This window comes from Schistocerca nitens, chromosome 1 (assembly GCF_023898315.1).
Source record: "Schistocerca nitens isolate TAMUIC-IGC-003100 chromosome 1, iqSchNite1.1, whole genome shotgun sequence".
Taxonomy (NCBI): Eukaryota; Metazoa; Arthropoda; class Insecta; order Orthoptera; family Acrididae; genus Schistocerca; species Schistocerca nitens.
In genome coordinates, this window is record NC_064614.1 from 459,619,553 (window position 1) to 459,634,479 (window position 14,927).

At 38.8% G+C, this 14,927-nt stretch overlaps 1 protein-coding gene across 2 annotated transcripts in view; it reads left to right on the forward strand.

Annotated features, from left to right (window-relative positions):
- Nucleotides 1-13,351: 13,351 nt before the first annotated feature.
- The window catches only part of LOC126251801 (rRNA methyltransferase 3, mitochondrial), a 72,897-nt gene continuing 71,321 nt past the window's right edge, over nt 13,352-14,927 (forward strand). Inside the window, exon 1 of one of the 2 annotated variants that reach the window (XM_049952449.1) lies at nt 13,352-14,084. In XM_049952449.1, coding sequence (XP_049808406.1) covers nt 13,462-14,084 — 623 coding nt within the window. In that variant the 5' untranslated portion in view covers nt 13,352-13,461. The remainder of the gene's footprint in view (nt 14,085-14,927) is intronic. The other variant, XM_049952441.1, reaches the window with a different exon arrangement.

Sequence of the window (14,927 nt, forward strand, 5' to 3'; positions counted from 1 at the left end):
ACCCTGAGTCAGTGATGCATTAAATATGTGACTTAAAACATCAGCTGTAATTACTCCACATTGTTTTAATAACTCGTTAGAGATGTTATCTACTCCAACAGAACATTTATTTTTCAAAGATTTAATAATTTTCTTTATTTCACAAGAGGTTGTTAGATGAAACTTGTTGTTGTTGTTGTTGTTGTTGTTGTCTTCAGTCCTGAGACTGGTTTGATGCAGCTCTCCTTGCTACCCTATCCTGTGCAAGCTTCTTCATCTCCCAGTACCTACTGCAACATACATCCTTTTGAATCTGTTTAGTGTATTCATCTCTTGGTCTCCCTCTACGATTTTTACCCTCCACGCTGCCCTCCAATACTAAATTGGTGATCCCTTGATGCCTCAGAACATGTGCTACCAACAGGTCCCTTCTTCTTATCAAGTTGTGCCACAAACTCCTCTTCTCCCCAATTATATTCAATACCTCCTCATTAGTGATCTACCCATCTAATCTTCATCATTCTTCTGTAGTACCACATTTCGAAAGCTTCTATTCTCTTCTTGTCCAAAGTATTTATCGTCCATGTTTCACTTTCATACATGCCTACACTACATACAAATACTTTCAGAAATGACTTCCTCGATGTTAACAAATTTCTCTTCTTCAGAAACGCTTTCCTTGACATTGCCAGTCTACATTTTATATCTTCTCTACTTCGACCATCATCAGTTATTTTGCTCCCCAAATAGCAAAACTCCTTTACTACTGTAAGTGTCTCATTTCGTAATCTAATTCCCTCAGCATCACCTAACTTGATTCGCCTACATTCCATTATCCTCGTTTTGCTTTTGTTGATGTTCATCTTATATACTCCTTTCAAGACACTGTCCATTCCGTTCAACTGCTCTTCCAAGTCCTTTGCTGTCTCTGACAGAATTACAATGCCATTGGCGAACCTCAAAGTTTTTATTTCTTCTCCATGGATTTTAATACCTACTCCAAATTTTTCTTTTTTTCCTTTACTCCTTGCTCAATATACAGATTGAATAACATCGGGGAGAGGCTACAACCCTGTTTCACTCCCTTCCCAACCACTGCTTCCCTTTCATGCTCCTCGACTCTTATAAGTGCCATCTGTTTTCTGTACAAATTGTAAATAGCCTTTTGCTTTCTGCATTTTATCCCTGCCACTTTTAGAATTTGAAAGAGGGTATTCCAGTCAACATTGTCAAAAGCTGTCTGTAAGTCTACAAGTTCTAGAAAAGTAGGTTTCCCTTTCCTTAATGTTTCTTCTAAGATAATTCGTAAGGTCAGTATTGCCTCATATGTTCCAATATTTCTACGGAATCCAAAATGATCTTCTCCGAAGTCGGCTTCTACCAGTTTTCGTCTGTAACGAATTCATGTTAGTATTTTGCAGCTGTGACTTATTAAACTGATAGTTCGGTCATTTTCACATCTGTCAGCACCTGCTTTCTTTGGGACTGGAATTATTATATTCTTCTTGAAGTCTGAGCGTATTTCGCCTGTCTCATACATCTTGCTCACCAGATGGTAGAGTTTTGTCAGGACTGGCTCTCCCAAGGCTGTCAGTAGTTCTAATGGAGTGTTGTCTACTCCCGGGGCCTTGTTTCAACTCAGGTCTTCCAGTGCTCTGCAAACTCTTCACGCAGTATCGTATCTCCCATTTCATCTTCATCTACATTCTCCTCTATTTCTATAATATTGTCCTCAAGTACATCGCCCTTGTATAGACCCTCTATATACTCCTTCCACCTTTCTGTTTTCCCTTCTGTGCTTAGAACTGGGTTTCCATCTGAGCTCTTGATATTCATACAAGTGGTTTTCTTTTGCCCTTCCTGTCGACCTAATTTTTGAGACGTTTTAATTCCTTTTTGCCTGCTTCATTTACTGCATTTTTGTATTTTCTTCTTTCATCAATTAAATTCAGTATCTGTTCTGTTACCCAAGGATTTCTACTAGCCCTCGTCTTTTTACCTACTTGATCCTCTGCTGCCTTCACTACTTCATCCCTCAGAGCTACCCATTCTTCTTCTACTGTACTTCTTTGCCCCATTTCTGTCAATTGTTCCCTTATGCTCTCCCTGAAACTCTGTATAACCTCTGGTTTAGTCAGTTTATCCAGGTCACATGAAACTTAATCTGACTAAAATTTTTCAAAACTGACTCTTCCGTGTATTGCCTGGCTTTTTCTTTCGGACTATTCTCGCCAATTTTTTCTCCTACACTTGAATGATTGTTAAATACATTGGTTACCTGTATACTGTTGGTTAAAATGGTCTCTTTCTCTTTAACAGTAATACTACCTACTCCAGTTATTACTTTTCCTGTCTCCCTTCTAACAACGTTCCATATTGATTTGATTTTATTGCTGGAGTTGTTAATTTCTTCTCTAACATGCATATTTCTTGATTTCCTTACAACTTATCTCAGTATGTTACAATAATTTTTAAAATGTAAAACTACTTCTTGATCTTTACTAGTTCTTGCTATCTCATACAGTTTTCTTTTTCTTTCTGAAGACACTTTAATACCTATAGTATTCCAAGGTTCTTTATAAAGTTTGTGGTGTTACACTTAGTAATTTTCCTTGGAAAACAATGTTCAAAAAGGGATATAAATTTATCAATAAATATGCTGCATTTATCATTAGCATTTGGCTAATTATATACAACTTCCCAGTTTACATTTCCTAAGCTTTCTCTGAAGTGATCTATAGATACCGGGTTGAGCACCCTCACACTTTTACTTAATGGTTTCTGAAGTGTACACCCTGTTAGGTTTTGTAAGTTAATCAGTTGTACATCATGGTCAGATAATCCATTTACCACAGGGAAAGCATGTGTTTGTACTACATCCTTTTGCTGTATGAATACATTATCTATTAGACTACTACTGTCCTGAGCTATATGTGTAGGGAAATTGATCACTGATTCTAAGTTATATATTGTTAACCACACTTCTAGTTCACTTTTCCTATCAGAATTGCTTAGAAAGTTAACATTGAAATCACCGCAGATTAATTTCTTCTTTTTGTTTGACAGACACCATAATAGGGAGTCAAACTTTTTTATGAATAGCTCCCAATCTCCTAATGGAGACCTGTACACTGTTGATAATAACACAACATTATGTAGCTGAAGTTCGCATGCACAAACCTCAAAGTGCTGATCAACACAAAATTTGCTTACTTCAACAGTTCTGTATTTATACCCTTGTTTTATGAAAACGGCAACTCCTCCTTTATCCATACAAGATCTACAAGTGTAAGATTCTAAATTATAGCCATTTATACTGACATTTTCCATCCCCATAGTTACTTGGTGCTCGGACAAAGTATATCAATCTCATTCTTATTTTTGAGATCATCTAAACACATTATCAGCTCATCTACTTTATTTCTTATTTCCCTGATGTTTTGGTGAAGTAAGTTGATACCACCCTTAGCTTTATCCCTATTTGCTGTGCATGAAGTTCCTTTTCTTCTTTTTTCCTTGTTTGTTGCCTGTCTGGAATTTGGCTTTAACCTAAAAAACCTGTCTGCTTGGTCCCAATAACCACAGGAATAACCCCTTGTGTGACTGTGGTCCCTCTTACGGTATCTGCTAATAGAGAAGCTAACTTATCTTTCCCCTTCCTATTAACGTGCAGGCCATGTGTAGTGTAACCCCACCTACCAATAGCATCAACTGGAACAACATTCATGTGAGATTTTGCGGTGTCTGGAGCATCCCGTTCAGCTCAATGTTAACATGCCTTACAGCAGTGTTTATCCTGGGCTGATCATGGCGCTGAAAGACCTCCACAAACCCCACATTCGTGTGCCCAGTTTCTGCTCCTATTTTATCCAGGTCATTCCTAATACTAAATCTTGGACTAATAGCCTGGTTGTTTCCTGCTCCCCCAACTATAATTACCTTAACTTCTTTCTCAAAGTCCTCGCATAGCTGACCTAAGTTTTCTGTAACCTGGCTAAGGCTAGCACTTGGTTTCACAAAACTTGTGACCTGGCACTCTGTCCCTAATTTCTCCTGAAGCTGTTGGCCCACACCCCTCCCATGACTGCTACCTATAAGCAGAATTTTTCTTTTCCTATTCTGGTTTGATCCCGACCTGTCTTTTTTCTTTAAGCTAGTATTCTGCTTCAACCTACATTCAACTACATCTGAATGAGGCCCTTCCTCCACTACTTCAAATTTGCTAACTGAATTTCAGAAGTTTTATCTATTGTTTCCCTTTTTCGCCCTTTGCTTGCTACCTTTTCCCAGCGCCCAGAGTCCTTTTCCTCCCTTAGCTTACATAATTCCAAATTCGCGATTTCTAATTCTTTGCTTCCTGTTCCGTGATTTTTATGTCCTTTCTGTATAACCTACACTGCCGTGGAAGAGCCTCATTATCTACCCTCGTTTTGTCTCCGCTGCACTCGCCCCAATGAAACCACAACCTACAGTCTATACAGAACACCCCCTCTTTCAAATTTCTACGACAACCACCACACTTGTCACACATGGTTTGATAGTAAAACGTAACATAAAAGCAGAAAATAACTTCAAAAACACAATAGTTTCATAACCTGTTCTAATACCTAACTAAACACTAATGTACACAGCCAGCCGAAGTGGCCTAGAGGTGCTAGGCGCTACAGTCTGTTAGTTAGTTAGGTTTAAGTAGTTCTAAGTTCTACGGGACTGATGACCTCAGAAGTTAAGTCCCATAGTGCTCAGAGCCATTTTTGAACTAATGTAAACAAACTTATAAACTTGCATCAGAAACTTTTAATTAACCACACAAATTCTGGATGAGAGACACGAATTAATTTAACTATGAAGCGCTAAGTCTAGTCAAAAACAAATATCTACGCTCATACGAAATTTATGCCTAAGTATGTAAACAAACTCGGAACTGCCGGCCTTTACGAAATACTTCCTTTGCGATATAGAATAGCGAAACCTTCAATAGATAGATTAGATAAGAAGTAAATGCGCTAGTCTAAAATGTAATATTAACTAAATTAGCTCTTACTTCAATATCAATCGCTTAACTTAGTGAGAGCTTCGTACACGCGCGTCCGCCTGGCTGCAGGGCGGTGTCTGCGAGGGTGCTTGTTTTGGTATAGCCGTGCTGCCTCTCGACCGTTTATATTTGCTTAGCTATACACATAACACCATCTTTGCTTCTTCCCGACATGAATGCTGGACCATTTTGCTGTTCCTGATCTATATAAATGACCTGGGTGACAATCTGAGCAGTTCTCTTAGGTTGTTCGCAGATGATGCTGTAATTTACCATCTAGTAAGGTCATCCAAAGACCAGTATCAGTTGCAAAGCGATTTAGAAAAGATTGCTCTATGGTGTGGCAGGTGGCAGTTGACGCTAAATAACGAAAAGTCTGAGGTGATCCACATGAGTTCCAAAAGAAATCCGTTGGAATTCGATTACTCGATAAATAGTACAATTCTCAAGGCTGTCAATTCAACTAAGTACCTGGGTGTTAAAATTACGAACAACTTCAGTTGGAAAAACCACATAGATAATATTGAGGGGAAGGCGAGCCAAAGGTTGCGTTTCATTGGCAGGACACTTAGAAGATGCAACAAGTCCACTAAAGAGACAGCTTACACTACACTCGTTCGTCCTCTATTAGAATACTGCTGCGCGGTGTGGGGTCTTTACCAGATGGGATCGACGGAGGACATCGAAAGGGTGCAAAAAAGGGCAGCTCGTTTTGTATTATCACGTAATAGGGGAGAGGGTGTGGCAGATATGATACGCGAGTTGGGATGGAAGTCATTAAAGCAAAGACGTTTTTCGTCGCGGCGAGATGTATTTACGAAATTTCAGTCACCAACTTTCTCTTCCGAATGCGAAAATATTTTGTTGAGCCCAACCTACATAGGTAGGAATGATCATCAAAATAAAATAAGAGAAATCAGAGCTCGAACAGAAAGATTTAGGTGTTCGTTTTTCCCGCGCGCTGTTCGGGAGTGGAACGGTAGAGAGATAGTATGATTGTGGTTCGATGAACCCTCTGCCAAGCACTTAAATGTGAATTGCAGAGTAATCATGTAGATGTAGATGTAGATTCTGCTGCTTGCAGTACGCTGCATCAATCACACAGCCTGCAACACACAAGGGACACATGGCTAGTGATCGGAGTAAGAAATAGTTTAATAATCAAGTAAAATAAATTTTTACATCACAGAAAAGAGTTACCTGACACATTTCGTAGAAAACTACGTGCATTACAAGCTGCAATTCGAAACATTATGTACTACCACAGTCTAACATAACAGTTGCGACACTCACTGCTGTAAAATTTTTTACAGTTTGGCAGCTGGAGAGACACTAACACTCCAAGCGGCGAGAAAGGAGAACTTCAGATGCATCGTAAGCACAGTATTTGTTTTGCACCCGTTTCCTACGTGATTTATGAAACATTTGAATTACTTTTTGCCTCCAGGAGTTTGTGTAACATCACAAGACATAAATATTTCTAAAAATGGTTCTAAAGTGGGAATAAAATTCATGAATCCACTGGCAAGTTTCAATACATTCGTGAAGAAACACTTGTGATGTTGGATAGAACTGCAGCTTAGCACATTGATATCAGCGGAATATAAACCCATACATTCACACATAAGAAGCACGGATATGTACCTCTACATGCAAAAGGCATCGACGCCCCATTTGTCGTTCCATAGGCCTATTGTGTTTTAGTCATTTTCGTCCTCTGCCTCAAGTACGACCTTCATCTTTATATATTTCATAGTGGGACAAACAACTGCCAAATAGTGGAAGAAATATACTGTGAGTGTAAACCCGAAGTCCTCAAAGCCAATAACACTGTCAGAAGTAAAATTAGAAAGAAGGTCAGCGTTGGCTGTAATTTTGATGATTTATTTAAAAAACGGTTTTCGATCGCATAATGATCATCTTCAGTGCTTTAGCGTACAAATTAAAGGTCTTAGGCACTGGTGTCTAGTTATTTGCAGTAACAGATGCTATGAAACGATCACGATAACTGACGAGCTTTAATTTGTACGCTAAAGCACTGAAGAAGATCATTATGTGATCGAAAATCGATTTTGCTGTTCATAAATCATCAAAATTACGGCCAGCGCTGACCTTCCTTCTAATTTTATTTATCATATGGTTGTTGTGCACACAGCACTCTATGGAGTCGCCAATCAAATGTCAGAAGTGCTGTCATATGTTAACTTCGCCATTAGAGACTTTTCATCCAATGACATATGCACTAGTTTATGAGTATTGGAGAAATGCTGTACCTTCCGCTTTATTTTTTGTCTTTTCATCTTGCAGATGACATGCTAATCTGGTTTAACAAGCCAAGGGCACCTTTTTTTGAATATTGGGATCCTATGGTCCTCAAAATTTGATTGTCCTTCTTCACTTGATCCTTCTGATACAGTTTCTGTTGCTTCTGTACTTAAAATGATAGGCGCTTTCCTTGTCCCATAACAGTCTTGCACGAAGTCTAGCGATGTGTACATTCTGATACGCCAAACGCTTTTTCTAAACGCGTATAACTGCACTTAATTTTACCACTTCATCATCAAACCAGGTCTGTGTTGACGATTCAGATGAATCTAGCACTGGTATGTGGAGAGTTGAACTGCCTGCTTCTGTGCTATAGGAGAGTTTTACAGCTTTAGATGGATTGTCGAACCTTAGTGGCAGTGTCCTCTTCATGGTTACCTGACACGTTCCACATCATTACGAAGTGTCGTATTCATGATCTATGGAACAAGATCTAATCTAATCTAATCGTCAGTTGAGGTGGCGTATTTGGAATGTCAAACAATGTGATTAACAGCATTCCACACGAGTTTATTATTGTCTGCATTTATGAACTGGTTTTGTTTGACGTGTAGCAGACAAAACTGAACATTATTATTAGGTAAACAGGGTCTTTTTTCATAAGATCTTCTCTTCTGCTATTCACTATCCATTTTCAACTCTTAAAACGAAACATTAATCATCAATATAATGTAATTTTCAAGCGAATCCTGACGATACGTTTTAGTAAGCGGATTGTATATACCTCTCAGGGTCCTTAGGAAACCTAAAGAAAGGCAGATGTATTTTCTTCCTGTTGTTGCTGCAACTTATTGCGCCACACTACGCTCCCATTTGTAAAAACCGTTGTACAAGCAAAATAAACAACTACTATTCGCTTTCAGGATCGAACTCAACAGTTTAACTTACTGGCCGCTTGGTACGCTGCTGGCGCAGTAAGCAACAAATCAAGGCGAAGTGTCAGGACTGTTATATCAGACTGTGGTACTACCACAGTCTTACATAACTGTGGTACTGCTACTCACCATCTTCCCTGTTGGCAATCATGTTTGTGTTAAACATAAGCATGTTTGATTTGGTTTGATACTTTGGAACAGGGAACTGTAAATAAGTGTGCTACAACAGAAGTGCACACAGCGTAATCTATTAGTATAAATGGGTAGTGGTATTAATCTTCTAGTTCGCCTTACAAGTGAAATTAATTTCATCCAGCAAAAAAGATTCTGCACCAGATGGTTGTGCAGAAACCCAGTTAAGGTTTTTAGCAAACAATATATTTCGTTTGAAATGGCCGCAAAGTGCATCTTGTGGAATATAATAGATCTCTCTGGTGCTATTGTACACTCTGAGTTTTATGTATGTAATTAAATCTTCCTTGGTTGTTGTGTTCGATGTATTTTACCTGGAAGTACAAATGTAGTTACTAGCAATAAATGTGTTTTACTCACTATTACTTATTCACCTGTGTCAACTCAAATAGGTTATGGGCCCAGTGATGCATTTGGAATAAGTATATACATAATATAATAATGAGAAAGTATTTGAAAAGTTTTAAGTAGTATGCTTGTGTGAGTACGAGTTATCCTTACAAGATGAACACAACTCTTATGTATTATTCTTCGGTATTATTCTTTTCGTCAAGAAAGATCAATGTTACCTTTAAAATGAGCATGGAACAAATTCCACAGATTGAAGGACTTATGGGTCGCGAAAACTATGCATCATGGAAATTTGCAGTAGTAGCTTATTTACACTTAGATGACCTAGGGATGTGGTGGATGGGACAATGAAATCCACAGATCACAATTATTCAAGTAAGGATAGGAAATCGAAATCAAAGTTGATATTACTAGTTGACCCAGTGAATTATGTTCACGTTGAAAAAGCTGCAACAGCGAAATAAGTCTGGGACAAATTACGAAGTGCAGTTGATGATGGAGGTCTTATGAAGAAAGTAGGATTATTACACGAGTTAGTTACCACTCAGCTGGACAAATGCAAGAATGTAGACGAACATGTCAACAAAATAATAGCCTCGTCGAACCGACTGAGAAACAATGGGTTTGAGCTCGCTGACGAATGGATGGGGACACTACTGTTGGCAAGACTGCTCGAAAGCTAAGCACCTACAATTATGGGGCTGGAAATCTCAGGTATACTGACCGCAGATGACAGTGTTAAAGTGAAAATCCTGCAGGATGTAAAGAGTACATCAAGCTGTCATGTATTGGAGAAAGAAACTGCATCTAATCTTTATTCGAAAAACAAAAAGAAGAAATCAGTGAGGTGCAATAGATGTCAGAAGAAGGGGCATATTGCATCTCAGTGCAGAGAAAAAGTAGACCACAGGTCAGACAAGCAGCAAAAAGGTATGTTGATGATAACCCAGACAGAGGGACCAATAATATAAATAAGGCACTCACATGTTATTATTCTTTTGGATTTGTGGGTAATCGTCAACTGGAATGGATTTTAGACTCAGATGCATCTGTGCATATCGTTAACGACAAATCTCTTCTTTAAGATGTTAAAGATAAGACTCATATGGAAATATCTGCTGTTGATGGCAGTGAGCTCCAGTGTCATTTGGCTGGGAAACTAGACCTACATGTAAGTGTAAATGGTGAACCTTATATTCAGCACATGATGTTCATTATGTAAAAAAATGTGGGGAAATTGCCAAGAAAGGAAATACAGTCATTTTTGACATGCACAGAGCAAGAGTAATCGACGAAAATGGTGAATTTATAACTACAGCAAGTAACGAAGGGGTATTTTTAAGTTGGTTACCATTGACAGTAAACATAGAAATGTTAGCCATATACTCAGCGGAAGGTTTTCTTATGGCACTGCAAACTTGGACACTTAAATAGAAAGAGTATGTCTTTAATGAGGGATATGGCAAAGGGAATACAGAATTATAGTGTAACCAAGGACCCTTGTGAGATATGCATAAAAGGAAAAGAAGTAACGCTACCTTTTAAGACTAGTAAAAGTAAATCTACAAAGGTCTTACAGTTAATGCATACAGATGTATGTGGCCTGATGGAGTGCGAATCCATAAGTGTGAGCCTTTATTTTCTAATGTTTATTGATGATTATTCACAATATACTCATGTTTATTTTCTTAGTTCCAAAGACCAAGTGAGTGACATTTTTGAGGAATATTGTAATATGGTCAGAAGGTGGATGGGAAAGAAGATTAAGATCATCAGGTCTGATAATGGGAGAGAATATATTAACCAGAAATTGAAGACAATTCTGACAAAAATGGGAATCAGGCATCAAACTAACATATGGTACAGCCTATCTCAAAATGAGGTTGCTGAGAGGGCTAATAGGACCATTGTCGAAAAATCAAGGAGCATGATAACTGATGCTGGATTATCGAAAGGTTTTTGGGCAGAGGTAGTATCAACAGCTGTATATTTGAATAACAGATTGCCCACAAAAGCATTAAGGAATAAAAACCCCTATGATATATGGGTAGCAAGGAAACCTGACCTGAGCAATATAAGGGTTTTTGGGTATGATGCAATGGCGCAAATTCCAAAACAGCTAAGTGGAAAATGGAACCCGAAAGCTGAAAAGTATACTTTTCTAGGCTATTGTGGGAATTCAAGGGGCTACTGATTAATGGATCCATAAAAGGATAGTTACAAGCAGGGATGTAGTATTCTTTGAAAATAAAAAGGACTCTGAAGAGGGCAAGACTACTATGCTAACTGCACCTAGTTCCAAGAGCAAAACCTTATGTGAAGAAAGAGAAAGTGAAGAACATGAAGAGGACAGTCAAAGGCAAATGGAGACTATTTATGATGACAGTGAGTTAGAGAATGAACAAAATGAAGAGAAAAGTGTAAGGCGCCCTTCTCGCTTACCAAAACCAAAAGAATATCTGGATTTTGAAATGTATGCAGCCCAGTCTCTTAATGATAGCCAGCAACAGCAGAAGGAGCAATGAGCGGCCAGAACTCTCAAGAATGGAAAGAAGCAATGGAGAGAGAATTGCTATCTTTACCTCAGAACGAAACATTTGAATGGGTAAATATGTCAGCAGGTAGGAAGCCATTACAGGCAAGATGGATATTCACTTTTAAGAGCTCTGAAAATTCACCACCAAGATATGAAGCACAACTTGTAGTAATAGGATATTCGCAAAAATAAGGGGTAGTTTACAAATACACTTTTTTACCCATAGTCAAGTATGCCTCATTGAGATGTCTTTTAGCCTTGGCAGCAAAACGAAATTTAACAATTTATCATATGGATGTAAAAAATAGCATATTTAAATGGGAAATTGGAGGAGGAGATATATGTCATTCCACCAAGAGAAGCTATGAAAACCAGATCGGAAAGGAAAAAGTATTTATGGATTTAAACAGAGTGGACATTGCTGTAATCGATGTCTACATAAAACTCTAATAAATATGAATATGAAGCAATCTAAGGCAGATCCCAATATATACTATAAAAGGGAAAGGGAAGGAATGATAATAATGCCAATATGGGTGGACGACTTCTTTATCCTGGCTGAAAACGAAAGTCAAATGAGAATTTTTAAGAAACAGCTGCAAACCAGGTTTAAGGTGCATGATTTGGGGAAAGTTAAACGTTATTTAGGTATGCAAATTACTAAGGATGAAGAGAGACACGAATTAAGAATAAATCAGTCATCGTATGGAGAAAAAATCTTAAAGAAATTTGGTATGAGTGATTGTAAACCCACTACTCCAATGGAAGTAGGAGTGAAGTTAAATATAACTGAGACAGATGTGGAATGTGATAAGTATGTCCCATATTTAGAAGCAGTAGGGAGTCTGTTATATTTGTTTCAAACGTCACGGTCCGAAATTGCTTTTGCCACTAATGCAGTGGGCAGGTATTGCAGAGGCCCAAAGGAAAAGCGCTGGAAAGTTGCGAAAAGGATATTCCGATACCTAAGAGGAACTTCAGACAACGAATTAAGATACCGTAGAGAAGGTAATGCAAAACTAGAAGGCTACAGAGATGCAGACTCGGGAGTGAATTGGGAGATACGCACTCCATTACTGGCTGCTATCTTAAATTAATGGGGGGCCTCATTTCATGGTCCTGTCAAAAGCAAAAAACTGTTGCATTGAGTACCATGGAGGCCGAGTATACAGCGCTATCTTACACCACACAGGAAGCATTGTGGCTAAGAACGTTAATATCTGCAATAGAACCCAATTTAATAGTGGAACCCATAACGATCTTCTGTGACAATAAAGGAGCCATTAACCTAGTTAAAAATGAGGTCACTAGTGCTAGAACAAAACGTATTGACATAAGGCACCATTTTATTCGGGACCACATAGAGCGACAGAACATCACCGTGGAATTCCTACTCACAGAAGACATGTTGGCTCACCTTCTGACAAAACCCTTGGACAAAGAGAAATTTGAAAAGATTGTGGGACTATTTGGTTTATTTTGTGAAAGCAATCCACAAAATATATGTTCAAAGGGGGCTGTTGGAATTGTGTGAACAATATGTTTCGGGTGAAACGGCGGCAAAATGCATTATGCGGAATATAATAGACCTCTCTGGTGCTATTGTAAGTTCTGAGTTTTACGTATGTAGGTTGGTTGGTTTGGGGAAGGAGACCAGACAGCGTGGTCATCGGTCTCATCGGATTAGGGAAGGATGGGGAAGGAAGTCGGCCGTGCCCTTTCAGAGGAACCATCCCGGCATTTACCTGGAGTGATTGAGGGAAATCACGGAAAACCTAAATCCGGATGGCCGGACGCGGGATTGAACCGTCGTCCTCCCGAATGCGAGTCCAGTGTCTAACCACTGCGCCACCTCGCTCGGTTACGTATGTAATTAATTAAATGTTCCTTGGTTGTTGTATTCGATGTATTTTACGTGGAAGTGCGAATATAGTTACTGGCACTAAATGTGCTTTACTCACTATTACTTATTCACCTGTGTCGACGCTAACACTGTGGTACTACCAAAGTCTAACATAACTATGGTACTGTTATTCACCGTCTTCCCTGTTGGCAATCCTGTTTGTGTTAAACATAAGCATGTTTGTTTTGGTTTGATCCTTCGGAACAGGGAACTGTAAATAAGTGTGCTACAACAGAAGTGCACGCAGCGTAAGCTATTGGTATAAATGGGTAGTAGGATTAACCTTCTAGTTCGCCTTACAAGTGAAATTAATTTCATCCCACAAAAAAGATTCCGCACCAGATGGTTGAGCAGAAACCCAGTTAAAGTTTTGAGTGAAAACGCTTCAGATGTGCAGGATGGAATCGAAAATAAGTTAAACATTGAAACGCAGATTTTGAAAGCGGGTAGCCAGGTACAAATACATGAAGTTGTTAGTAAACAGACAGACACAAAACGGTATAAACTGTCTAATGTAGCTGCGGAACGTTTACACAAACAGAAGGCTAGTGAGACTAGACTTAAAAGAGAGCTTGGGCACTTAGCAAAGGAAGAAGAAAATTCACGCCGAACTGACCCGTTCGGGTTATCAAATTTGATTACAGAAGATGAAAATGTTCCCGAAAAACTTCCGGAGACTGACATGCACACTTTTCCAGGATCGCATTCTGACGGAAACCGCACAGTGTCTCATAGCTCAAATAGTACCGTTACTAAGAACTCTATGAGAGTTCAAGTTCATGCTTTGGACAGAAATGAGAAACCTACAAGAAATAAAACTGAGCACGATCCTGTAAAAACTGGTGCCCCAAAACCCGTTGGACGAAAAGAGGGAGATGAAAAGTTGAGGTAGGTCCCAGATTTTTTAACCAAGTATCCAAAAAGTAGTAGTAGTTGTTGTTGTTAATAATGTTTATTCGTTGGACAATATTAGCGCAATTAATGTTGCTAATTTTTCGTCAAAATATCATTTGAAAATGATATAGGATTTGTCAGTTTTATACAAGGACAACATATGTGGACATGTGAATATACTGTTCTGTTTAGTGAGTATAGGAGAGGGAGTGGACTAATTGCTCGCCTTTGATACAGTTTTATCAATTCACAGCCACATTGTCGCATTTTGACCTAACCTAGGCTTTAGGTTACACACTACAGGCCTGTATATCACCAGAATAAAGATTTTGCAATCACATTTGTTGGCTTGGCAAACTTCCAACCAAGTTGCCACCTTTTAGCGTAACCTATACATCAGACTTCACTACAGTTCAGTATGTTACCGCAACCTTATTTAAAAAAATAATGGAGACCATAATTTTTTTTTCAGTGTTCTGTCCTCTCATTGTTTTTTCATGTACAATGTCACATGCATCACCATCATTACATAACTGTACAAAACCAACACCCACTAACAGTAGGCTTTAAGTTGATTGATAGGTTTGTCCACGGCCTTGTTGAAGGAATCATCATGGCATTTGCCTGTAATGATTTAGAAAAATTACGGAAAATCAAAATCAGTATTGAGAATGAGATTTTCACTCTGCAGCAGAGTGTGCGCTGGTATGGTACATTCTGGCAGATTAAAACTGTGTGCCGGACTGAGACTCAAACTTGGGACCATTGCTTATCGCGGACAAGCGCTCTACCATCTGAGCTACCCAAGCATGACTCAGTATTGCTAATAGAGCATGT